Genomic DNA, 26953 nt, shown 5'->3' on the forward strand with positions numbered 1-26953 from the left:
CTGTCTCAGACAAATCGACGTGAAGTTTCGAAATAGTTTCCATTTCACTTGTTGGGGTCTTGGTGGAGGTCTTAGAAGATTGAATGACGAAGCTATTGAAGCGACAATTCAGAATGCGGTTTCCAATTCCACCTCAACTATATATAGGCATGTACCTGGTAAGCTGGAGTGACGCCAATTTCTCTTCTTGGCATCCCGTGACATTTTTGTGTATTAGTCGTAGCTGGCAGTTTAGGTCAGTGTTTTGATAAGCATATTGTCTCCTCATTAGGCAGCAATCAACATCTTTTTTCCGACTTGACAACTTTATGATCGATTCTTGATTGCATTGATTGGTTTTAATCGGTTCTGGTCTCTGCAACTATTCCGTTCGCTGGAGGAAAACGATTTTCTGGCCTTGAGGTCAATATTTATTGATCTCCCTAAATGAAATCTAAAACACGGGCCTACATCGGACGAGCACCTTACACTAAGTTACACAGTTATTTCCCTTTCGTTGAATGTGTGTAATCGTTTTTAATGCTTACCAGCGATACCCAGAAAAGACTTGCGGAGTCCAAACGTTCCGTCCCTGGTCACAATTCTTGATGTGAAAGGGAGTGTGCGTTCGTTTTTTTGGGTTTTTTTTTTGTTCTTTTCTTTGTTACTTTTTTTTTATTTTTGTGTGTGTGTGGGAGGGGCGGGGGGGGGGGGGGTATTTGGTACTAATTTTTGTTCACCTTAAGCATGGTTGAATATGTTCAGCTTCTTTGATAAAAATGTCGGTGAGCGATAACCCGATGCTCCACAGAAACCAGTAAGGACTAATGCATAAGGTCTAAGCCTTGCTTCAATTGGATAAAGTGGCATTGAGAAGGGTTGGGCGTATGTTTGGTGTTGATTTATTTGACTATTTGACCAATTTCGCTCTTCTTCTATCCTCATGCGATTTGTTTGGGTTTTTTTTTGTTTTTTTTTTAAAGGAATATTGCAGCTGTGTGCCTTTAGTGGGTGTATGGCGTTTCATTGTGGACAGGGAAAGGATTTGGAATATATGGGGGAGTGGATGGGGGTGGGGTGGGGTGATAATGCATAGAATATGAAGGTAATCTTTCGTAGATTTTGGTGGCTCTGAAAAGAACCTTTTGTATAAGCAAAGAAGATTCTACGTGTTTTCAAATTCACTCCATCTCGCCTTCCGACGAATGGCTGCTATCTTCACTATCAGTTGCGACACAGCTTCTAATCTTGTGGCGTAGGTATAAGACTTTATCGGCCTTTTGACGTGCATACTCGTAGTAAGCGTTTCTAACACCTTCCATGCCGGACATCCTGAGACGAATGTTGTAGCGAAATGAACGCATCTGGTCCCTCCTTGCTCGGTCGTAGCGGACTTGAAGATCTTTGAGTTTGTTGTTTAGTAAAACAACCTGCTCACATGCTCGGCGGAAACGGTGCTCTGTCTCAGACAAATCGACGTGAAGTTTCGAAATAGTTTCCATTTCACTTGTTGGGGTCTTGGTGGAGGTCTTAGAAGATTGAATGACGAAGCTATTGAAGCGACAATTCAGAATGCGGTTTCCAATTCCACCTCAACTATATATAGGCATGTACCTGGTAAGCTGGAGTGACGCCAATTTCTCTTCTTGGCATCCCGTGACATTTTTGTGTATTAGTCGTAGCTGGCAGTTTAGGTCAGTGTTTTGATAAGCATATTGTCTCCTCATTAGGCAGCAATCAACATCTTTTTTCCGACTTGACAACTTTATGATCGATTCTTGATTGCATTGATTGGTTTTAATCGGTTCTGGTCTCTGCAACTATTCCGTTCGCTGGAGGAAAACGATTTTCTGGCCTTGAGGTCAATATTTATTGATCTCCCTAAATGAAATCTAAAACACGGGCCTACATCGGACGAGCACCTTACACTAAGTTACACAGTTATTTCCCTTTCGTTGAATGTGTGTAATCGTTTTTAATGCTTACCAGCGATACCCAGAAAAGACTTGCGGAGTCCAAACGTTCCGTCCCTGGTCACAATTCTTGATGTGAAAGGGAGTGTGCGTTCGTTTTTTTGGGTTTTTTTTTTGTTCTTTTCTTTGTTACTTTTTTTTTATTTTTGTGTGTGTGTGGGAGGGGCGGGGGGGGGGGGGGTATTTGGTACTAATTTTTGTTCACCTTAAGCATGGTTGAATATGTGCAGCTTCTTTGATAAAAATGTCGGTGAGCGATAACCCGATGCTCCACAGAAACCAGTAAGGACTAATGCATAAGGTCTAAGCCTTGCTTCAATTGGATAAAGTGGCATTGAGAAGGGTTGGGCGTATGTTTGGTGTTGATTTATTTGACTATTTGACCAATTTCGCTCTTCTTCTATCCTCATGCGATTTGTTTGGGGTTTTTTTTGTTTTTTTTTTAAAGGAATATTGCAGCTGTGTGCCTTTAGTGGGTGTATGGCGTTTCATTGTGGACAGGGAAAGGATTTGGAATATATGGGGGAGTGGATGGGGGTGGGGTGGGGTGATAATGCATAGAATATGAAGGTAATCTTTCGTAGATTTTGGTGGCTCTGAAAAGAACCTTTTGTATAAGCAAAGAAGATTCTACGTGTTTTCAAATTCACTCCATCTCGCCTTCCGACGAATGGCTGCTATCTTCACTATCAGTTGCGACACAGCTTCTAATCTTGTGGCGTAGGTATAAGACTTTATCGGCCTTTTGACGTGCATACTCGTAGTAAGCGTTTCTAACACCTTCCATGCCGGACATCCTGAGACGAATGTTGTAGCGAAATGAACGCATCTGGTCCCTCCTTGCTCGGTCGTAGCGGACTTGAAGATCTTTGAGTTTGTTGTTTAGTAAAACAACCTGCTCACATGCTCGGCGGAAACGGTGCTCTGTCTCAGACAAATCGACGTGAAGTTTCGAAATAGTTTCCATTTCACTTGTTGGGGTCTTGGTGGAGGTCTTAGAAGATTGAATGACGAAGCTATTGAAGCGACAATTCAGAATGCGGTTTCCAATTCCACCTCAACTATATATAGGCATGTACCTGGTAAGCTGGAGTGACGCCAATTTCTCTTCTTGGCATCCCGTGACATTTTTGTGTATTAGTCGTAGCTGGCAGTTTAGGTCAGTGTTTTGATAAGCATATTGTCTCCTCATTAGGCAGCAATCAACATCTTTTTTCCGACTTGACAACTTTATGATCGATTCTTGATTGCATTGATTGGTTTTAATCGGTTCTGGTCTCTGCAACTATTCCGTTCGCTGGAGGAAAACGATTTTCTGGCCTTGAGGTCAATATTTATTGATCTCCCTAAATGAAATCTAAAACACGGGCCTACATCGGACGAGCACCTTACACTAAGTTACACAGTTATTTCCCTTTCGTTGAATGTGTGTAATCGTTTTTAATGCTTACCAGCGATACCCAGAAAAGACTTGCGGAGTCCAAACGTTCCGTCCCTGGTCACAATTCTTGATGTGAAAGGGAGTGTGCGTTCGTTTTTTTGGGTTTTTTTTTTGTTCTTTTCTTTGTTACTTTTTTTTTATTTTTGTGTGTGTGTGGGAGGGGCGGGGGGGGGGGGGTATTTGGTACTAATTTTTGTTCACCTTAAGCATGGTTGAATATGTGCAGCTTCTTTGATAAAAATGTCGGTGAGCGATAACCCGATGCTCCACAGAAACCAGTAAGGACTAATGCATAAGGTCTAAGCCTTGCTTCAATTGGATAAAGTGGCATTGAGAAGGGTTGGGCGTATGTTTGGTGTTGATTTATTTGACTATTTGACCAATTTCGCTCTTCTTCTATCCTCATGCGATTTGTTTGGGTTTTTTTTTGTTTTTTTTTAAAGGAATATTGCAGCTGTGTGCCTTTAGTGGGTGTATGGCGTTTCATTGTGGACAGGGAAAGGATTTGGAATATATGGGGGAGTGGATGGGGGTGGGGTGGGGTGATAATGCATAGAATATGAAGGTAATCTTTCGTAGATTTTGGTGGCTCTGAAAAGAACCTTTTGTATAAGCAAAGAAGATTCTACGTGTTTTCAAATTCACTCCATCTCGCCTTCCGACGAATGGCTGCTATCTTCACTATCAGTTGCGACACAGCTTCTAATCTTGTGGCGTAGGTATAAGACTTTATCGGCCTTTTGACGTGCATACTCGTAGTAAGCGTTTCTAACACCTTCCATGCCGGACATCCTGAGACGAATGTTGTAGCGAAATGAACGCATCTGGTCCCTCCTTGCTCGGTCGTAGCGGACTTGAAGATCTTTGAGTTTGTTGTTTAGTAAAACAACCTGCTCACATGCTCGGCGGAAACGGTGCTCTGTCTCAGACAAATCGACGTGAAGTTTCGAAATAGTTTCCATTTCACTTGTTGGGGTCTTGGTGGAGGTCTTAGAAGATTGAATGACGAAGCTATTGAAGCGACAATTCAGAATGCGGTTTCCAATTCCACCTCAACTATATATAGGCATGTACCTGGTAAGCTGGAGTGACGCCAATTTCTCTTCTTGGCATCCCGTGACATTTTTGTGTATTAGTCGTAGCTGGCAGTTTAGGTCAGTGTTTTGATAAGCATATTGTCTCCTCATTAGGCAGCAATCAACATCTTTTTTCCGACTTGACAACTTTATGATCGATTCTTGATTGCATTGATTGGTTTTAATCGGTTCTGGTCTCTGCAACTATTCCGTTCGCTGGAGGAAAACGATTTTCTGGCCTTGAGGTCAATATTTATTGATCTCCCTAAATGAAATCTAAAACACGGGCCTACATCGGACGAGCACCTTACACTAAGTTACACAGTTATTTCCCTTTCGTTGAATGTGTGTAATCGTTTTTAATGCTTACCAGCGATACCCAGAAAAGACTTGCGGAGTCCAAACGTTCCGTCCCTGGTCACAATTCTTGATGTGAAAGGGAGTGTGCGTTCGTTTTTTTGGGGTTTTTTTTTGTTCTTTTCTTTGTTACTTTTTTTTTATTTTTGTGTGTGTGTGGGAGGGGCGGGGGGGGGGGGGTATTTGGTACTAATTTTTGTTCACCTTAAGCATGGTTGAATATGTGCAGCTTCTTTGATAAAAATGTCGGTGAGCGATAACCCGATGCTCCACAGAAACCAGTAAGGACTAATGCATAAGGTCTAAGCCTTGCTTCAATTGGATAAAGTGGCATTGAGAAGGGTTGGGCGTATGTTTGGTGTTGATTTATTTGACTATTTGACCAATTTCGCTCTTCTTCTATCCTCATGCGATTTGTTTGGGGTTTTTTTTGTTTTTTTTTTAAAGGAATATTGCAGCTGTGTGCCTTTAGTGGGTGTATGGCGTTTCATTGTGGACAGGGAAAGGATTTGGAATATATGGGGGAGTGGATGGGGGTGGGGTGGGGTGATAATGCATAGAATATGAAGGTAATCTTTCGTAGATTTTGGTGGCTCTGAAAAGAACCTTTTGTATAAGCAAAGAAGATTCTACGTGTTTTCAAATTCACTCCATCTCGCCTTCCGACGAATGGCTGCTATCTTCACTATCAGTTGCGACACAGCTTCTAATCTTGTGGCGTAGGTATAAGACTTTATCGGCCTTTTGACGTGCATACTCGTAGTAAGCGTTTCTAACACCTTCCATGCCGGACATCCTGAGACGAATGTTGTAGCGAAATGAACGCATCTGGTCCCTCCTTGCTCGGTCGTAGCGGACTTGAAGATCTTTGAGTTTGTTGTTTAGTAAAACAACCTGCTCACATGCTCGGCGGAAACGGTGCTCTGTCTCAGACAAATCGACGTGAAGTTTCGAAATAGTTTCCATTTCACTTGTTGGGGTCTTGGTGGAGGTCTTAGAAGATTGAATGACGAAGCTATTGAAGCGACAATTCAGAATGCGGTTTCCAATTCCACCACAACTATATATAGGCATGTACCTGGTAAGCTGGAGTGACGCCAATTTCTCTTCTTGGCATCCCGTGACATTTTTGTGTATTAGTCGTAGCTGGCAGTTTAGGTCAGTGTTTTGATAAGCATATTGTCTCCTCATTAGGCAGCAATCAACATCTTTTTTCCGACTTGACAACTTTATGATCGATTCTTGATTGCATTGATTGGTTTTAATCGGTTCTGGTCTCTGCAACTATTCCGTTCGCTGGAGGAAAACGATTTTCTGGCCTTGAGGTCAATATTTATTGATCTCCCTAAATGAAATCTAAAACACGGGCCTACATCGGACGAGCACCTTACACTAAGTTACACAGTTATTTCCCTTTCGTTGAATGTGTGTAATCGTTTTTAATGCTTACCAGCGATACCCAGAAAAGACTTGCGGAGTCCAAACGTTCCGTCCCTGGTCACAATTCTTGATGTGAAAGGGAGTGTGCGTTCGTTTTTTTGGGGTTTTTTTTGTTCTTTTCTTTGTTACTTTTTTTTTATTTTTGTGTGTGTGTGGGAGGGGCGGGGGGGGGGGTATTTGGTACTAATTTTTGTTCACCTTAAGCATGGTTGAATATGTGCAGCTTCTTTGATAAAAATGTCGGTGAGCGATAACCCGATGCTCCACAGAAACCAGTAAGGACTAATGCATAAGGTCTAAGCCTTGCTTCAATTGGATAAAGTGGCATTGAGAAGGGTTGGGCGTATGTTTGGTGTTGATTTATTTGACTATTTGACCAATTTCGCTCTTCTTCTATCCTCATGCGATTTGTTTGGGGTTTTTTTTGTTTTTTTTTTAAAGGAATATTGCAGCTGTGTGCCTTTAGTGGGTGTATGGCGTTTCATTGTGGACAGGGAAAGGATTTGGAATATATGGGGGAGTGGATGGGGGTGGGGTGGGGTGATAATGCATAGAATATGAAGGTAATCTTTCGTAGATTTTGGTGGCTCTGAAAAGAACCTTTTGTATAAGCAAAGAAGATTCTACGTGTTTTCAAATTCACTCCATCTCGCCTTCCGACGAATGGCTGCTATCTTCACTATCAGTTGCGACACAGCTTCTAATCTTGTGGCGTAGGTATAAGACTTTATCGGCCTTTTGACGTGCATACTCGTAGTAAGCGTTTCTAACACCTTCCATGCCGGACATCCTGAGACGAATGTTGTAGCGAAATGAACGCATCTGGTCCCTCCTTGCTCGGTCGTAGCGGACTTGAAGATCTTTGAGTTTGTTGTTTAGTAAAACAACCTGCTCACATGCTCGGCGGAAACGGTGCTCTGTCTCAGACAAATCGACGTGAAGTTTCGAAATAGTTTCCATTTCACTTGTTGGGGTCTTGGTGGAGGTCTTAGAAGATTGAATGACGAAGCTATTGAAGCGACAATTCAGAATGCGGTTTCCAATTCCACCTCAACTATATATAGGCATGTACCTGGTAAGCTGGAGTGACGCCAATTTCTCTTCTTGGCATCCCGTGACATTTTTGTGTATTAGTCGTAGCTGGCAGTTTAGGTCAGTGTTTTGATAAGCATATTGTCTCCTCATTAGGCAGCAATCAACATCTTTTTTCCGACTTGACAACTTTATGATCGATTCTTGATTGCATTGATTGGTTTTAATCGGTTCTGGTCTCTGCAACTATTCCGTTCGCTGGAGGAAAACGATTTTCTGGCCTTGAGGTCAATATTTATTGATCTCCCTAAATGAAATCTAAAACACGGGCCTACATCGGACGAGCACCTTACACTAAGTTACACAGTTATTTCCCTTTCGTTGAATGTGTGTAATCGTTTTTAATGCTTACCAGCGATACCCAGAAAAGACTTGCGGAGTCCAAACGTTCCGTCCCTGGTCACAATTCTTGATGTGAAAGGGAGTGTGCGTTCGTTTTTTTGGGTTTTTTTTTTGTTCTTTTCTTTGTTACTTTTTTTTTATTTTTGTGTGTGTGTGGGAGGGGCGGGGGGGGGGGTATTTGGTACTAATTTTTGTTCACCTTAAGCATGGTTGAATATGTGCAGCTTCTTTGATAAAAATGTCGGTGAGCGATAACCCGATGCTCCACAGAAACCAGTAAGGACTAATGCATAAGGTCTAAGCCTTGCTTCAATTGGATAAAGTGGCATTGAGAAGGGTTGGGCGTATGTTTGGTGTTGATTTATTTGACTATTTGACCAATTTCGCTCTTCTTCTATCCTCATGCGATTTGTTTGGGTTTTTTTTTGTTTTTTTTTAAAAGGAATATTGCAGCTGTGTGCCTTTAGTGGGTGTATGGCGTTTCATTGTGGACAGGGAAAGGATTTGGAATATATGGGGGAGTGGATGGGGGTGGGGTGGGGTGATAATGCATAGAATATGAAGGTAATCTTTCGTAGATTTTGGTGGCTCTGAAAAGAACCTTTTGTATAAGCAAAGAAGATTCTACGTGTTTTCAAATTCACTCCATCTTGCCTTCCGACGAATGGCTGCTATCTTCACTATCAGTTGCGACACAGCTTCTAATCTTGTGGCGTAGGTATAAGACTTTATCGGCCTTTTGACGTGCATACTCGTAGTAAGCGTTTCTAACACCTTCCATGCCGGACATCCTGAGACGAATGTTGTAGCGAAATGAACGCATCTGGTCCCTCCTTGCTCGGTCGTAGCGGACTTGAAGATCTTTGAGTTTGTTGTTTAGTAAAACAACCTGCTCACATGCTCGGCGGAAACGGTGCTCTGTTTCAGACAAATCGACGTGAAGTTTCGAAATAGTTTCCATTTCACTTGTTGGGGTCTTGGTGGAGGTCTTAGAAGATTGAATGACGAAGCTATTGAAGCGACAATTCAGAATGCGGTTTCCAATTCCACCTCAACTATATATAGGCATGTACCTGGTAAGCTGGAGTGACGCCAATTTCTCTTCTTGGCATCCCGTGACATTTTTGTGTATTAGTCGTAGCTGGCAGTTTAGGTCAGTGTTTTGATAAGCATATTGTCTCCTCATTAGGCAGCAATCAACATCTTTTTTCCGACTTGACAACTTTATGATCGATTCTTGATTGCATTGATTGGTTTTAATCGGTTCTGGTCTCTGCAACTATTCCGTTCGCTGGAGGAAAACGATTTTCTGGCCTTGAGGTCAATATTTATTGATCTCCCTAAATGAAATCTAAAACACGGGCCTACATCGGACGAGCACCTTACACTAAGTTACACAGTTATTTCCCTTTCGTTGAATGTGTGTAATCGTTTTTAATGCTTACCAGCGATACCCAGAAAAGACTTGCGGAGTCCAAACGTTCCGTCCCTGGTCATAATTCTTGATGTGAAAGGGAGTGTGCGTTCGTTTTTTGGGGTTTTTTTTTTGTTCTTTTCTTTGTTACTTTTTTTTTATTTTTGTGTGTGTGTGGGAGGGGCGGGGGGGGGGGGGGGTATTTGGTACTAATTTTTGTTCACCTTAAGCATGGTTGAATATGTGCAGCTTCTTTGATAAAAATGTCGGTGAGCGATAACCCGATGCTCCACAGAAACCAGTAAGGACTAATGCATAAGGTCTAAGCCTTGCTTCAATTGGATAAAGTGGCATTGAGAAGGGTTGGGCGTATGTTTGGTGTTGATTTATTTGACTATTTGACCAATTTCGCTCTTCTTCTATCCTCATGCGATTTGTTTGGGTTTTTTTTTGTTTTTTTTTTAAAGGAATATTGCAGCTGTGTGCCTTTAGTGGGTGTATGGCGTTTCATTGTGGACAGGGAAAGGATTTGGAATATATGGGGGAGTGGATGGGGGTGGGGTGGGGTGATAATGCATAGAATATGAAGGTAATCTTTCGTAGATTTTGGTGGCTCTGAAAAGAACCTTTTGTATAAGCAAAGAAGATTCTACGTGTTTTCAAATTCACTCCATCTCGCCTTCCGACGAATGGCTGCTATCTTCACTATCAGTTGCGACACAGCTTCTAATCTTGTGGCGTAGGTATAAGACTTTATCGGCCTTTTGACGTGCATACTCGTAGTAAGCGTTTCTAACACCTTCCATGCCGGACATCCTGAGACGAATGTTGTAGCGAAATGAACGCATCTGGTCCCTCCTTGCTCGGTCGTAGCGGACTTGAAGATCTTTGAGTTTGTTGTTTAGTAAAACAACCTGCTCACATGCTCGGCGGAAACGGTGCTCTGTCTCAGACAAATCGACGTGAAGTTTCGAAATAGTTTCCATTTCACTTGTTGGGGTCTTGGTGGAGGTCTTAGAAGATTGAATGACGAAGCTATTGAAGCGACAATTCAGAATGCGGTTTCCAATTCCACCTCAACTATATATAGGCATGTACCTGGTAAGCTGGAGTGACGCCAATTTCTCTTCTTGGCATCCCGTGACATTTTTGTGTATTAGTCGTAGCTGGCAGTTTAGGTCAGTGTTTTGATAAGCATATTGTCTCCTCATTAGGCAGCAATCAACATCTTTTTTCCGACTTGACAACTTTATGATCGATTCTTGATTGCATTGATTGGTTTTAATCGGTTCTGGTCTCTGCAACTATTCCGTTCGCTGGAGGAAAACGATTTTCTGGCCTTGAGGTCAATATTTATTGATCTCCCTAAATGAAATCTAAAACACGGGCCTACATCGGACGAGCACCTTACACTAAGTTACACAGTTATTTCCCTTTCGTTGAATGTGTGTAATCGTTTTTAATGCTTACCAGCGATACCCAGAAAAGACTTGCGGAGTCCAAACGTTCCGTCCCTGGTCACAATTCTTGATGTGAAAGGGAGTGTGCGTTCGTTTTTTTGGGGTTTTTTTTTGTTCTTTTCTTTGTTACTTTTTTTTTATTTTTGTGTGTGTGTGGGAGGGGCGGGGGGGGGGGGTATTTGGTACTAATTTTTGTTCACCTTAAGCATGGTTGAATATGTGCAGCTTCTTTGATAAAAATGTCGGTGAGCGATAACCCGATGCTCCACAGAAACCAGTAAGGACTAATGCATAAGGTCTAAGCCTTGCTTCAATTGGATAAAGTGGCATTGAGAAGGGTTGGGCGTATGTTTGGTGTTGATTTATTTGACTATTTGACCAATTTCGCTCTTCTTCTATCCTCATGCGATTTGTTTGGGTTTTTTTTTGTTTTTTTTTAAAGGAATATTGCAGCTGTGTGCCTTTAGTGGGTGTATGGCGTTTCATTGTGGACAGGGAAAGGATTTGGAATATATGGGGGAGTGGATGGGGGTGGGGTGGGGTGATAATGCATAGAATATGAAGGTAATCTTTCGTAGATTTTGGTGGCTCTGAAAAGAACCTTTTGTATAAGCAAAGAAGATTCTACGTGTTTTCAAATTCACTCCATCTCGCCTTCCGACGAATGGCTGCTATCTTCACTATCAGTTGCGACACAGCTTCTAATCTTGTGGCGTAGGTATAAGACTTTATCGGCCTTTTGACGTGCATACTCGTAGTAAGCGTTTCTAACACCTTCCATGCCGGACATCCTGAGACGAATGTTGTAGCGAAATGAACGCATCTGGTCCCTCCTTGCTCGGTCGTAGCGGACTTGAAGATCTTTGAGTTTGTTGTTTAGTAAAACAACCTGCTCACATGCTCGGCGGAAACGGTGCTCTGTCTCAGACAAATCGACGTGAAGTTTCGAAATAGTTTCCATTTCACTTGTTGGGGTCTTGGTGGAGGTCTTAGAAGATTGAATGACGAAGCTATTGAAGCGACAATTCAGAATGCGGTTTCCAATTCCACCTCAACTATATATAGGCATGTACCTGGTAAGCTGGAGTGACGCCAATTTCTCTTCTTGGCATCCCGTGACATTTTTGTGTATTAGTCGTAGCTGGCAGTTTAGGTCAGTGTTTTGATAAGCATATTGTCTCCTCATTAGGCAGCAATCAACATCTTTTTTCCGACTTGACAACTTTATGATCGATTCTTGATTGCATTGATTGGTTTTAATCGGTTCTGGTCTCTGCAACTATTCCGTTCGCTGGAGGAAAACGATTTTCTGGCCTTGAGGTCAATATTTATTGATCTCCCTAAATGAAATCTAAAACACGGGCCTACATCGGACGAGCACCTTACACTAAGTTACACAGTTATTTCCCTTTCGTTGAATGTGTGTAATCGTTTTTAATGCTTACCAGCGATACCCAGAAAAGACTTGCGGAGTCCAAACGTTCCGTCCCTGGTCACAATTCTTGATGTGAAAGGGAGTGTGCGTTCGTTTTTTTGGGTTTTTTTTTTGTTCTTTTCTTTGTTACTTTTTTTTTATTTTTGTGTGTGTGTGGGAGGGGCGGGGGGGGGGGGGTATTTGGTACTAATTTTTGTTCACCTTAAGCATGGTTGAATATGTTCAGCTTCTTTGATAAAAATGTCGGTGAGCGATAACCCGATGCTCCACAGAAACCAGTAAGGACTAATGCATAAGGTCTAAGCCTTGCTTCAATTGGATAAAGTGGCATTGAGAAGGGTTGGGCGTATGTTTGGTGTTGATTTATTTGACTATTTGACCAATTTCGCTCTTCTTCTATCCTCATGCGATTTGTTTGGGTTTTTTTTTGTTTTTTTTTTAAAGGAATATTGCAGCTGTGTGCCTTTAGTGGGTGTATGGCGTTTCATTGTGGACAGGGAAAGGATTTGGAATATATGGGGGAGTGGATGGGGGTGGGGTGGGGTGATAATGCATAGAATATGAAGGTAATCTTTCGTAGATTTTGGTGGCTCTGAAAAGAACCTTTTGTATAAGCAAAGAAGATTCTACGTGTTTTCAAATTCACTCCATCTCGCCTTCCGACGAATGGCTGCTATCTTCACTATCAGTTGCGACACAGCTTCTAATCTTGTGGCGTAGGTATAAGACTTTATCGGCCTTTTGACGTGCATACTCGTAGTAAGCGTTTCTAACACCTTCCATGCCGGACATCCTGAGACGAATGTTGTAGCGAAATGAACGCATCTGGTCCCTCCTTGCTCGGTCGTAGCGGACTTGAAGATCTTTGAGTTTGTTGTTTAGTAAAACAACCTGCTCACATGCTCGGCGGAAACGGTGCTCTGTCTCAGACAAATCGACGTGAAGTTTCGAAATAGTTTCCATTTCACTTGTTGGGGTCTTGGTGGAGGTCTTAGAAGATTGAATGACGAAGCTATTGAAGCGACAATTCAGAATGCGGTTTCCAATTCCACCTCAACTATATATAGGCATGTACCTGGTAAGCTGGAGTGACGCCAATTTCTCTTCTTGGCATCCCGTGACATTTTTGTGTATTAGTCGTAGCTGGCAGTTTAGGTCAGTGTTTTGATAAGCATATTGTCTCCTCATTAGGCAGCAATCAACATCTTTTTTCCGACTTGACAACTTTATGATCGATTCTTGATTGCATTGATTGGTTTTAATCGGTTCTGGTCTCTGCAACTATTCCGTTCGCTGGAGGAAAACGATTTTCTGGCCTTGAGGTCAATATTTATTGATCTCCCTAAATGAAATCTAAAACACGGGCCTACATCGGACGAGCACCTTACACTAAGTTACACAGTTATTTCCCTTTCGTTGAATGTGTGTAATCGTTTTTAATGCTTACCAGCGATACCCAGAAAAGACTTGCGGAGTCCAAACGTTCCGTCCCTGGTCACAATTCTTGATGTGAAAGGGAGTGTGCGTTCGTTTTTTTGGGGTTTTTTTTGTTCTTTTCTTTGTTACTTTTTTTTTATTTTTGTGTGTGTGTGGGAGGGGCGGGGGGGGGGGGGTATTTGGTACTAATTTTTGTTCACCTTAAGCATGGTTGAATATGTGCAGCTTCTTTGATAAAAATGTCGGTGAGCGATAACCCGATGCTCCACAGAAACCAGTAAGGACTAATGCATAAGGTCTAAGCCTTGCTTCAATTGGATAAAGTGGCATTGAGAAGGGTTGGGCGTATGTTTGGTGTTGATTTATTTGACTATTTGACCAATTTCGCTCTTCTTCTATCCTCATGCGATTTGTTTGGGGTTTTTTTTGTTTTTTTTTTAAAGGAATATTGCAGCTGTGTGCCTTTAGTGGGTGTATGGCGTTTCATTGTGGACAGGGAAAGGATTTGGAATATATGGGGGAGTGGATGGGGGTGGGGTGGGGTGATAATGCATAGAATATGAAGGTAATCTTTCGTAGATTTTGGTGGCTCTGAAAAGAACCTTTTGTATAAGCAAAGAAGATTCTACGTGTTTTCAAATTCACTCCATCTCGCCTTCCGACGAATGGCTGCTATCTTCACTATCAGTTGCGACACAGCTTCTAATCTTGTGGCGTAGGTATAAGACTTTATCGGCCTTTTGACGTGCATACTCGTAGTAAGCGTTTCTAACACCTTCCATGCCGGACATCCTGAGACGAATGTTGTAGCGAAATGAACGCATCTGGTCCCTCCTTGCTCGGTCGTAGCGGACTTGAAGATCTTTGAGTTTGTTGTTTAGTAAAACAACCTGCTCACATGCTCGGCGGAAACGGTGCTCTGTCTCAGACAAATCGACGTGAAGTTTCGAAATAGTTTCCATTTCACTTGTTGGGGTCTTGGTGGAGGTCTTAGAAGATTGAATGACGAAGCTATTGAAGCGACAATTCAGAATGCGGTTTCCAATTCCACCTCAACTATATATAGGCATGTACCTGGTAAGCTGGAGTGACGCCAATTTCTCTTCTTGGCATCCCGTGACATTTTTGTGTATTAGTCGTAGCTGGCAGTTTAGGTCAGTGTTTTGATAAGCATATTGTCTCCTCATTAGGCAGCAATCAACATCTTTTTTCCGACTTGACAACTTTATGATCGATTCTTGATTGCATTGATTGGTTTTAATCGGTTCTGGTCTCTGCAACTATTCCGTTCGCTGGAGGAAAACGATTTTCTGGCCTTGAGGTCAATATTTATTGATCTCCCTAAATGAAATCTAAAACACGGGCCTACATCGGACGAGCACCTTACACTAAGTTACACAGTTATTTCCCTTTCGTTGAATGTGTGTAATCGTTTTTAATGCTTACCAGCGATACCCAGAAAAGACTTGCGGAGTCCAAACGTTCCGTCCCTGGTCACAATTCTTGATGTGAAAGGGAGTGTGCGTTCGTTTTTTTGGGTTTTTTTTTTGTTCTTTTCTTTGTTACTTTTTTTTTATTTTTGTGTGTGTGTGGGAGGGGCGGGGGGGGGGGGTATTTGGTACTAATTTTTGTTCACCTTAAGCATGGTTGAATATGTGCAGCTTCTTTGATAAAAATGTCGGTGAGCGATAACCCGATGCTCCACAGAAACCAGTAAGGACTAATGCATAAGGTCTAAGCCTTGCTTCAATTGGATAAAGTGGCATTGAGAAGGGTTGGGCGTATGTTTGGTGTTGATTTATTTGACTATTTGACCAATTTCGCTCTTCTTCTATCCTCATGCGATTTGTTTGGGGTTTTTTTTGGTTTTTTTTTAAAGGAATATTGCAGATGTGTGCCTTTAGTGGGTGTATGGCGTTTCATTGTGGACAGGGAAAGGATTTGGAATATATGGGGGAGTGGATGGGGGTGGGGTGGGGTGATAATGCATAGAATATGAAGGTAATCTTTCGTAGATTTTGGTGGCTCTGAAAAGAACCTTTTGTATAAGCAAAGAAGATTCTACGTGTTTTCAAATTCACTCCATCTCGCCTTCCGACGAATGGCTGCTATCTTCACTATCAGTTGCGACACAGCTTCTAATCTTGTGGCGTAGGTATAAGACTTTATCGGCCTTTTGACGTGCATACTCGTAGTAAGCGTTTCTAACACCTTCCATGCCGGACATCCTGAGACGAATGTTGTAGCGAAATGAACGCATCTGGTCCCTTCTTGCTCGGTCGTAGCGGACTTGAAGATCTTTGAGTTTGTTGTTTAGTAAAACAACCTGCTCACATGCTCGGCGGAAACGGTGCTCTGTCTCAGACAAATCGACGTGAAGTTTCGAAATAGTTTCCATTTCACTTGTTGGGGTCTTGGTGGAGGTCTTAGAAGATTGAATGACGAAGCTATTGAAGCGACAATTCAGAATGCGGTTTCCAATTCCACCTCAACTATATATAGGCATGTACCTGGTAAGCTGGAGTGACGCCAATTTCTCTTCTTTGTGTATTAGTCGTAGCTGGCAGTTTAGGTCAGTGTTTTGATAAGCATATTGTCTCCTCATTAGGCAGCAATCAACATCTTTTTTCCGACTTGACAACTTTATGATCGATTCTTGATTGCATTGATTGGTTTTAATCGGTTCTGGTCTCTGCAACTATTCCGTTCGCTGGAGGAAAACGATTTTCTGGCCTTGAGGTCAATATTTATTGATCTCCCTAAATGAAATCTAAAACACGGGCCTACATCGGACGAGCACCTTACACTAAGTTACACAGTTATTTCCCTTTCGTTGAATGTGTGTAATCGTTTTTAATGCTTACCAGCGATACCCAGAAAAGACTTGCGGAGTCCAAACGTTCCGTCCCTGGTCACAATTCTTGATGTGAAAGGGAGTGTGCGTTCGGTTTTTTTTTTTTTTGGGGGGGGGGGTGTTCTTTTCTATATTACTTTTTTTTATTTTTTTGTGTGTGTGGGAGGGGCGGGGGGGGGGGGGTATTTGGTACTAATTTTTGTTCACCTTAACCATGGTTTAATATGTGCAGCTTCTTTGATAAAAATGTCGGTGAGCGATAACCCGATGCTCCACAGAAACCAGTAAGGACTAATGCATAAGGTCTAAGCCTTGCTTCAATTGGATAAAGTGGCATTGAGAAGGGTTGGGCGTATGTTTGGTGTTGATTTATTTGACTATTTGACCAATTTCGCTCTTCTTCTATCCTCATGCGATTTGTTTGGGTTTTTTTGGGTTTTTTTTTTAAGGAATATTGCAGCTGTGTGCCTTTAGTGGGTGTATGGCGTTTCATTGTGGACAGGGAAAGGATTTGGAATATATGGGGGAGTGGATGGGGGTGGGGTGGGGTGATAATGCATAGAATATGAAGGTAATCTTTCGTAGATTTTGGTGGCTCTGAAAAGAACCTTTTGTATAAGCAAAGAAGATTCTACGTGTTTTCAAATTCACTCCATCTCGCCTTCCGACGAATGGCTGCTATCTTCACTATCAGTTGCGACACAGCTTCTAATCTTGTGGCGTAGGTATAAGACTTTATCGGCCTTTTGACGTGCGTACTCGTAGTAAGCGTTTCTAACACCTTCCATGCCGGACATCCTGAGACGAATGTTGTAGCGAAATGAACGCATCTGGTCCCTCCTTGCTCGGTCGTAGCGGACTTGAAGATCTTTGAGTTTGTTGTTTAGTAAAACAACCTGCTCACATGCTCGGCGGAAACGGTGCTCTGTCTCAAACAAATCGACGTGAAGTTTCGAAATAGTTTCCATTTCACTTGTTGGGGTCTTGGTGGAGGTCTTAGAAGATTGAATGACGAAGCTATTGAAGCGACAATTCAGAATGCGGTTTCCAATTCCACCTCAACTATATATAGGCATGTACCTGGTAAGCTGGAGTGACGCCAATTTCTCTTCTTGGCATCCCGTGACATTTTTGTGTATTAGTCGTAGCTGGCAGTTTAGGTCAGTGTTTTGATAAGCATATTGTCTCCTCATTAGGCAGCAATCAACATCTTTTTTCCGACTTGACAACTTTATGATCGATTCTTGATTGCATTGATTGGTTTTAATCGGTTCTGGTCTCTGCAACTATTCCGTTCGCTGGAGGAAAACGATTTTCTGGCCTTGAGGTCAATATTTATTGATCTCCCTAAATGAAATCTAAAACACGGGCCTACATCGGACGAGCACCTTACACTAAGTTACACAGTTATTTCCCTTTCGTTGAATGTGTGTAATCGTTTTTAATGCTTACCAGCGATACCCAGAAAAGACTTGCGGGGTCCAAACGTTCCGTCCCTGGTCACAATTCTTGATGTGAAAGGGAGTGTGCGTTCGGTTGTTTTTTTTTTGGGGGGGGGGGGGTGTTCTTTTCTTTATTACTTTTTTTTATTTTTGTGTGTGTGTGGGAGGGGCGGGTGGGGGGGTATTTGGTACTAATTTTTGTTCACCTTAACCATGGTTTAATATGTGCAGCTTCTTTGATAAAAATGTCGGTGAGCGATAACCCGATGCTCCACAGAAACCAGTAAGGACTAATTCATAAGGTCTAAGCCTTGCTTCAATTGGATAAAGTGGCATTGAGAAGGGTTGGGCGTATGTTTGGTGTTGATTTATTTGACTATTTGACCAATTTCGCTCTTCTTCTATCCTCATGCGATTTGTTTGGGTTTTTTGGGGTTTTTTTTTAAGGAATATTGCAGCTGTGTGCCTTTAGTGGGTGTATGGCGTTTCATTGTGGACAGGGAAAGGATTTGGAATATATGGGGGAGTGGATGGGGGTGGGGTGGGGTGATAATGCATAGAATATGAAGGTAATCTTTCGTAGATTTTGGTGGCTCTGAAAAGAACCTTTTGTATAAGCAAAGAAGATTCTACGTGTTTAAAAATTCACTCCATCTCGCCTTCCGACGAATGGCTGCTATCTTCACTATCAGTTGCGACACAGCTTCTAATCTTGTGGCGTAGGTATAAGAGGTCTTAGAAGATTGAATGACGAAGCTATTGAAGCGACAATTCAGAATGCGGTTTCCAATTCCACCTCAACTATATATAGGCATGTACCTGGTAAGCTGGAGTGACGCCAATTTCTCTTCTTGGCATCCCGTGACATTTTTGTGTATTAGTCGTAGCTAGCAATTTAGGTCAGTGTTTTGATAAGCATATTGTCTCCTCATTAGGCAGCAATCAACATCTTTTTTCCGACTTGACAACTTTATGATCGATTCTTGATTGCATTGATTGGTTTTAATCGGTTCTGGTCTCTGCAACTATTCCGTTCGCTGGAGGAAAACGATTTTCTGGCCTTGAGGTCAATATTCGTTGTGCTAAACGCTTTTAACTGCCAAGAGAGAGCATCAAATGACAATTTCTTTACACCAACGTTTGTATAAGATTGAACACTGAAATTGTGAGATATGCAAACTTTATGTAGAATATTTTAACATGTTACAACACGCCGAAAATAAGCAACCTCTGAACTTTGTTACCCTCCTGCCTTTAAACCATGAATATTTACCATTTCAATCCATCTTCTTCTATTCTAGACCAAAAAATTAACAAAAATGTCCATGCTATTATTGTCTGTATTTATCGACCGCCTTCATAATTACAACGCTTTCCCCTACAAATACTTTGGTAGATTGACATATAATACTTCATAATTATATTGAAATAGCCCAAATGTTGTAGAATATAAAATAAAATTTGGTGCCAATTTTTGTGATTTAAGATACAGCTTCCAAAGACCTAGCTATCTCGCTAAAACCCTAGAGATAAATCTGGTGTACGGAGGAAGGAGAGCAGGGGTACCCTTTATATTTAAGACATGGCTCACACGCGAATTATTAAAACATTAGGCTGTTCTCTATATTACTTGAAATACAAAATAGACTCTGCTTTAAAATCATTCCTAGAATGGTTCATAGGTATATAGAAATGGGAATATCGACACTCCAATGCCTGTGGAGATTGACATTTCATGTTACATGTTACAGGACTAATATTCTGAATGTGCATTGTTAAGTAATTTTAAAATAATTATCCACGTTTTAATCACGTGGCAGTGCCATATGCGCTTAATGGACAAATAAACAAGGTTAATAAAACTTTAAAAATGTCTTTTAACGATCAATAAACTTGAAGCGGAGGAAGTGTAACATAAAACGAACGCATTTCTCATTCTAGTTCACACGGTGTCGTGGTCAAAATGATACATATCTATTTTCTGATCTTATTAGAGTTCTTCTGTGGTTTTCATTTAGCTTCTTCTTCAAAACCCGCTGTTCTGAAAGGTAATGTAAACACAACCCTTTAGTGGAATTAGAAACATAACAAAACTAGAACAATTAGTTGGGACGACAATCACTAGTCTATTATACAGAGTCACAGTGTTGCCATAAGTATCCTTGCACCTTTATCAAGTACAAATGGTGTGCTTCATACGATGCGAGAACACTTATCGAAACGCCATGTTGTGTTTGATAACGACAAGCTGGTGCTTATCAAAACGTCGCGTCTTTGTATAACAAACCAGTGATTGCTGCCACAAATTATGATTGTTCAATGTTTTTTATAACATATAATTTCATCGATGATGCTTATTTAACAAGCTCCTTATCAGATTGTATATATTTTACAGTTGACATGTTGTGTTTAAGCATCATAATTGATTTTTCGTCTGTTTTAGTTAACACTTCTAATATATAAGGATTAGTTTAAACATAAGTGAAAGGAATATTCTAAATATAGATATTGTTTATGAATTTAAAATACGAAAATTACTCTGTCAAATAACGAATTAATACACGCAAACCAATGAAATGACAATTGTGATCCAAATAACAGACACCTTCCTTCCCAGGAAAAGTTAGTTTTATTTGTACATTTTTTTTCAATATTTAAAGATACAGGACAGTAAACTAAATTATTAGCGAAGGTTTCCCTTTTATAGATATCTTATTAAAAGTCACACGTATCTAATTTTTATTAGATACGATAATAATAGCTGTTTTACTGGAAAGTAAATAAGAAGGGGGTATGGTGGGGGACAAGTTAATGAACAAGTCATTTATAAGCATCTGAATGCTTGTTTTCGTATCCTATATACCGTAATTCAGCTATAAAAAATTGTAAACATTGCAAATAAATATTGTTTAAACCAATGAACAAAGAAATGAAAAGAAATGGGGTTTAACGTCCTACTGTTATACTCAAGCTGGGCTAATGAAGACAGGCATATGCCATGCAGTGTGCTATGACGGGAAATTTGCCTGGATAGCGACACTATGGCCTACTCTTATTTCGAATTCTGTCATGGGTTCTTTTACGTAAACACAATTGTGTATACGGGACCTCGGTTTTTCGGCCACTCCCAACGACTATACGTTGTCTCTTACAAGGCCATCCATCCTACACCACCGACAAGTGGGAACCACGCCGGAAAATCCCGATGAACTCTCTCGGCCAACCCAGGAATCAAACACCAGACCTCCTCCAGATTAACGAGCCAACGCCCTACCCACTGAGCCACACTGAACAAAGAAATTCTACATGGGCGCAAAGCTTCTAAGGAAATCTTCCACCCAGATTATTTGACAACTAGCTAGTCAGGGTTCATGAACTAGGTCCAACAGCGAGCGCGATCGAACTTGATCCAAATATCTTCATGTCTAGTTAAATATAATTACGGGGTAATTTCACATTAAATACTGAATCGAATTGGCTGAAAGTAATTTTACAGCAAACTAGAGATTTAATACCTCCCGAAAACGGAAATCGGCGGTATTATTATTATGCTTCTTTAGATAATTAAAATGTTAATAGGACGTGGGAGGATAGCCTAGCTTCCTTCAATAACATTGTGATTATTTCGAATTAAAATAATATTTTTGAGGATTGGAAATATGGATAATAATATATTTTTCACACCTCCTCCTTTTATGTGGGAATATATTGTTGTCACGTTTGTGTGACGACTAGTCCACCCACAATGGTTGTAAATACTAATTTTTGGGGATTTTCTGTGATTACTTAGATTGGCATAAAGTGAAACTATATCAGAATGCAACGCGGGTATTAGTTGGTTTTTTCAGAGTTATTGCCCTTGTCACTGTATTGTCTCTACCATAAAATAATCAATCATAAGAGTTTTTGAAATTTCTTGTTAAATCTTTAAAGAAGGAGCCATGCGAATTCATTATAACGAAACCTTGAAAACGCTTTGCCTCACAGAGTTCTTGTGATTTCCTTTCATTTGGACGTAAGGATATTCCCTTTGGGTCACATACTGCCATTTGCGCCGTTTATATGAAGTTATGGTTCCTTTTGACCTTTATAAAACTTCCGGCGAATTGGGGGTGGAGCGGATATTATTCCCCGGCAAGATTGTTTCTATAGATATGCTATTTCATTCATAACAAAATTACCAGAGGAATTCTAAGTATCCTTTGAAGTATGATTTATTTAAAAGTACGAGGGTATAATTTATATTCAATAATAGCTAATCTATTTTTAATATCCCGCAAAATATTTTTATTAGTTACTTGGCGCCGTTCATTTCTGCTGCCCCAAACAGATGTTCACAAGTCTAAGCATACGTATAAAGTATAAACTCACCGTGATGATGTTATTGTTGCTTAATTACAATTATATGCCTGACAGAATTTCACTAGGCCAATGGCGATAAGTGAGCCCACCCCCGACCCTACCCTTAAAATAATAAATCTTGTATTCTCGTTTCTCATACTTATATACATACTAATGGAGAACCAAGCTGGTGACGTTACTAAGCTTCAAGAAATTGATTTTCGAAAATGTATTGGTAGCAGTTAAGTAAAAGTAGACCATATTTTCGTTTTGTTTACGTTTTTATATGCGAAAAATGTCATTGCCTTGAATACCCAGTGAGGTTTATTAAGGGCGGTCATTGAGTCAGCTGGCGTGGTTTAGACCCCACACTACTACGTGGAGGGGGGGGGGGTCTCAAAAATGGGGTGGTTTCGATCCCACGCCTGTACGTAGGCTCCCCTGCATAACCTCGTGTGTTTTCTTCTAGTTCTCTGACTTCTTTCCACATCTAAAGACCACTACGCACAATTGGATTATTGAAATAAAAATTACAGAATATTACTTTAATCCTGAAATGGTCTAGTTTGTGTCGAGTGGACGTTAAACCCCATTTCTCTATATATTAATTGTAGAAATACCAAATACGCTCTCTGTATTCATTTCGAAGTAGTACTCATTATCATTTTCTTCTTTTTTATCATTTAAATATCTTGTTTTTAAATCCTATTATTGTGGTGTTTTTGGTATAAGAGGTGAATCCATGGTATGGCAGAACGATGTATCAGATGGTTACCCCGAGTGGACTTGTAAGTATATTCATAATTTAATAATTTCAAGAAAAATTAGAGTCTAAAGCTGACAAATATTTTGTTATTGTTTGTATTTATTTATCTATTAGCTTATTTCTATGTTGCCTAGTTCTTTGATGAATATGAATATCAATGGAAATAAATTGTGCAATTTTAATTAATATACGTGTATTAAGCAGAGTTACAGCCCTTTGATTATTATAAATATTTATGGAAGGAAAGGTATCATGCAATTGTTTTTATTTATACACGTATATTAGCTCTTTTATATAGCCCTTTGATGATAACAGTTTTCTACTGAAAGGAATAATGCAATGATACAATCTAATTATAATAAGGCCATATTTTTGTTTGCTGTTCGTTTTAATGTTCGTTGTTTAGATTTACACAAAATTTTAATGAAGTTTGTGTTCAACGACCTGACTTGACCTGTCATCCAATCAATAAACACCCATTATAGCGGGTGCTTAAATAATCTCGGACAACCAAATCCTCCTTGTTTTCAACATATTTATGTGAATGATAGAGACTATAGTGCCCAACTATCAAAGGGGGCAGATAAATAACAAAAGAAGTAATTAGATAAACTTAATGCTGTGCAGGCCAATCAAAACTAAAACTGGAATGTAATAACTACCAAATTAAAATTAGAAAGCATTGTCTTGTCTACAGTTCTAAAATGCTTTTTGTGTCAGGTCCATAAAGATTTTGGACTTGGACTTTTGGTTTCCATTATTTTTTTCTTTATGGTATGAAAATTATATTAAAATCAAAATATCTTTATTTATTTTATATACAGCCATCGACGTGCACTCCAGATTTTCAGAAGGTACATGTAAATCATACGATGTGTCTATGGGATCACCCTGATATTATTAAAACTGGAGTAAGCGAAGCAGACAAAAAACTTATACTTGATCTTCACAACAAATACAGAACCATGACACAATTTCCAGCAGCCGACATGTCAAAAATGGTAAGACAGTATTAACTGCATTATTACTTTTGGAGGTTAAAACCAAGACTATAATTGTTGTATTATATCGAGGGCTTAGAGAACATATGTATTTTATAGGCTCCAGATCAGAAGTTACAGAATGTTTTTATCAAAACATGGGCATGGTGTTCTTAAACTAGTTATCCAAAAACAATAATATTGATTCCTACCAAGTGTAAACCGGGGGTAAGGCTAGGGCTATATTCTAGCGGAACAACTAAGATATATCAGCTGTGAGTTATCATAAAGCACGATAAGAAGGTCAAACGTTCCGGTAACGTACGCCACGAAGCAATCTTATTGGAACTTTGAAAAACGCATACACATCTATACCCTACCACATTTCCAGAATAAGATATTTACACCTTACACAAAGTTGGTGACAACCGGGGGAATTGTTTTGGTCATACATTATCGAAACCGAATTCAGCTGTGGACCCAGATTCTACATGCTATTGGAGGTACATAATCATGTGTTGCGAGTGTTGTTAATCATAAGTACTTTACTCGGGCCGACCTCCCGTTGATGTTAGACCAGAAACTGGCCCCCAGACGCTACTCGTCTTGTTGGTCTTCTTGTTCTTGTTCTTGTGCATGAGGTTGTTCTGAAATCGCCTAAGGCTCCGCAAGTTCAAATACGATTGATATAGAAAATGACAGACTTGTTCCTTGGACAAATGCTCATCGATTGTTTGACTTTAATTTTTGATTTGATATGACAATTTCAAGACGTTGTTTTGTTTTCTATCCTTCATTTCTCTGTTTTCAGTACTGGGATGATAATTTAGCTAGGGTTGCTGCTAAGTGGGCCAGACAATGTTATCTTGCTCATGATGCTCACCGGCAACTACCAAGTAAGTAAACATGGCCTTCATAATGAAATATACACAATGGATAGAGTTGATTTAAAATGTTCCGTAAATATCTAATGAAACAACAGCACTATGTTATTAATTTGAGCATATAGGAAGCCAACGGCATAGGTATTTAGACCGAGTTCTTAGTTTTGGGCTCACACAATAATTCGACAATAATAAGGAATTTTGTATTGGGAGAGACCGAAAGAAAGGCCCCTACCAAGTATTATTGTGTTAATAACACTGTTATCTACCCTGCAAATTACGATTGTGTTGTGTACGAAATATAGATGTTTCGGTAAATATTGCTATCCGTAAAACTAGATGCGTTTGCACGGATGTTGATAATGGTATTCTTAACTAACGAAAGTTGAAGAAGCTTGGACAGGAAACGCCTCTGCCCGGACAAATTTCACTGAATTCGTAAACATAAAAATAAAACATGACCTAAGTATTGTTTTGACGAGATCTTAGCCTTAAGCCCCATTGAATCCATCATTAAATTGAATACATATAAATCAAACTTATTATTCGTGTGTCATTGATATGTACTAAATATTTGGCACGGGCTTTTATTATGTGGTTTTATTTTCATGTATTCAATGTGGGAGTCACGGTGGCTAAGTGATTACGACGCTGGCTCGCTAGTCTGGAGGTCGCAGGTTCGCTCCCGGTGTTGACTGTTGGCCGAGAAAGTTCATCGGGAATTTCCCATTGGCATTGGTGCAGGACGTAGGGTCTGACAAGTACGACTGTCTAGTCGTCTGGATGGGACGGAAAACCAAGGACCCGTGAACACAAAGATCTCTTGGTAGTTCGAAATCGATATAAGAGTAGGCCGTAGCACCGCTGTACTGGCAAAATTTACCTCATACCACACCCTGTATGGCATATGCCGTCTTTGGTGCAGAACAGTAGGACGTTAAAACCCATTTCATTTCATTGTGAGCTTTAGGATCTGCAGGACTGGTAAGCCTCCCATCACACTTCCCTTCAAGACAAACTTTCGTGGCATTGAGTCATCTCTTCTTTACAGAGCACGGGAAGTCTACAGGACAAAATTGCGCTGCAGGATATTTTTATTGGAGTGATGCCGTATTCCATTGGTTTAACGAACAAAAGTTATACAAATATGGCCATGAACCCGATTCTTATTTAGGAAAGGGAAATTGGGTGAAGATAGGACATTTCACAATGGTATGTGAAGAATTTTCTTTCCCTATCTTTTAAGTTTGTAAATGATCTTCTGTTTGTTGTTAATCATCGCGCAATGTTGTGTGGTAGGAGGTGGAAGCCGCGTTAGTCCAGACAGTAGGGCTCTCGCTCGTTAACCAGGAGGTTCCAGGTTCGATCTTGGTGTTGATCGAGAAAGGTCCCCGTATATTCTTAATTAAATGGTACATAGTCCAGGAGGGAATCTAATCAAAGAGTGAGATCAAATTTGGTCTAAAATTATTGCTGCTAACTTTGGTATTAAAGGTAACCTTAATTTAGGCGCCAAGATTAATCTTCTGCACCCTTAAGACGTATTTTCAATATGTAGAGAATCAGATGTACGCCTGAAAATTGTTTCTTATGTTTTAGCTTGCCAACTCTCGAGCAACACGAGTAGGTTGTGGATTTGCAGAGTGTACCCATAGACCAAAAAGATTTTATGTTTGTAACTACGAAGGAGGGTAAGCAGATTTATCAAATAACGAGGCGAATGGCTTTAAAGTGTATCTTTCATTAAACATTAAAAGACCTTGCTAATGTAACATATACTACCCCATCGGCTTTGACAGTAACGATACGTGATTTGCATTTTTTTGGAGAAAATCGAATTTCTAACGGCGTAATCTATGCTACAATATGCCCAGATTGACTATGTACCATATAATTAAGAATTCAAAATACCAAAGCTAAATAATCCTCCAGTTTGGATTCAATCGGATTAAAAGCAGGTCGGTCAATTTGGTTCATGGCAATAAAGAATGCGGTGGTAACGAGGTATTAGACCTGATATGTCCCATCTATATTTAGTAACGCGTTTATCGTCTAATAAAAATACGATTTTTAATTTTGACTTCAGACAAAGAAGTGATGATGTAAAGTTTCCATATAAAGTTGGTAAACGCTGTTCAGCTTGTCCAAATAATTGTGATAATGGATTGTGTGGTAAATCAAATCATTTATATATTAAAGTTTTTCCCTTTGACATTTTGTTGTCATGTGTTTGGAATAAT

General features: G+C 40.3%; 1 protein-coding gene across 1 annotated transcript in view; it reads left to right on the forward strand.

The window, feature by feature from the left end:
- LOC126828001 (cysteine-rich venom protein Mr30) overlaps positions 1–26953 on the forward strand; it is a 90945-nt gene that overhangs the window by 59498 nt on the left and 4494 nt on the right. Inside the window, exons 2-7 of the mRNA XM_050557584.2 lie at positions 22816–22871; positions 23674–23850; positions 24641–24725; positions 25765–25925; positions 26313–26404; positions 26800–26885. Coding sequence (XP_050413541.2) covers positions 22842–22871; positions 23674–23850; positions 24641–24725; positions 25765–25925; positions 26313–26404; positions 26800–26885 — 631 coding nt within the window. The 5' untranslated portion in view covers positions 22816–22841. The remainder of the gene's footprint in view (positions 1–22815; positions 22872–23673; positions 23851–24640; positions 24726–25764; positions 25926–26312; positions 26405–26799; positions 26886–26953) is intronic.

This window comes from Patella vulgata, chromosome 7, assembly GCF_932274485.2.
Source record: "Patella vulgata chromosome 7, xgPatVulg1.2, whole genome shotgun sequence".
Lineage (NCBI taxonomy): Eukaryota > Metazoa > Mollusca > Gastropoda > Patellidae > Patella > Patella vulgata.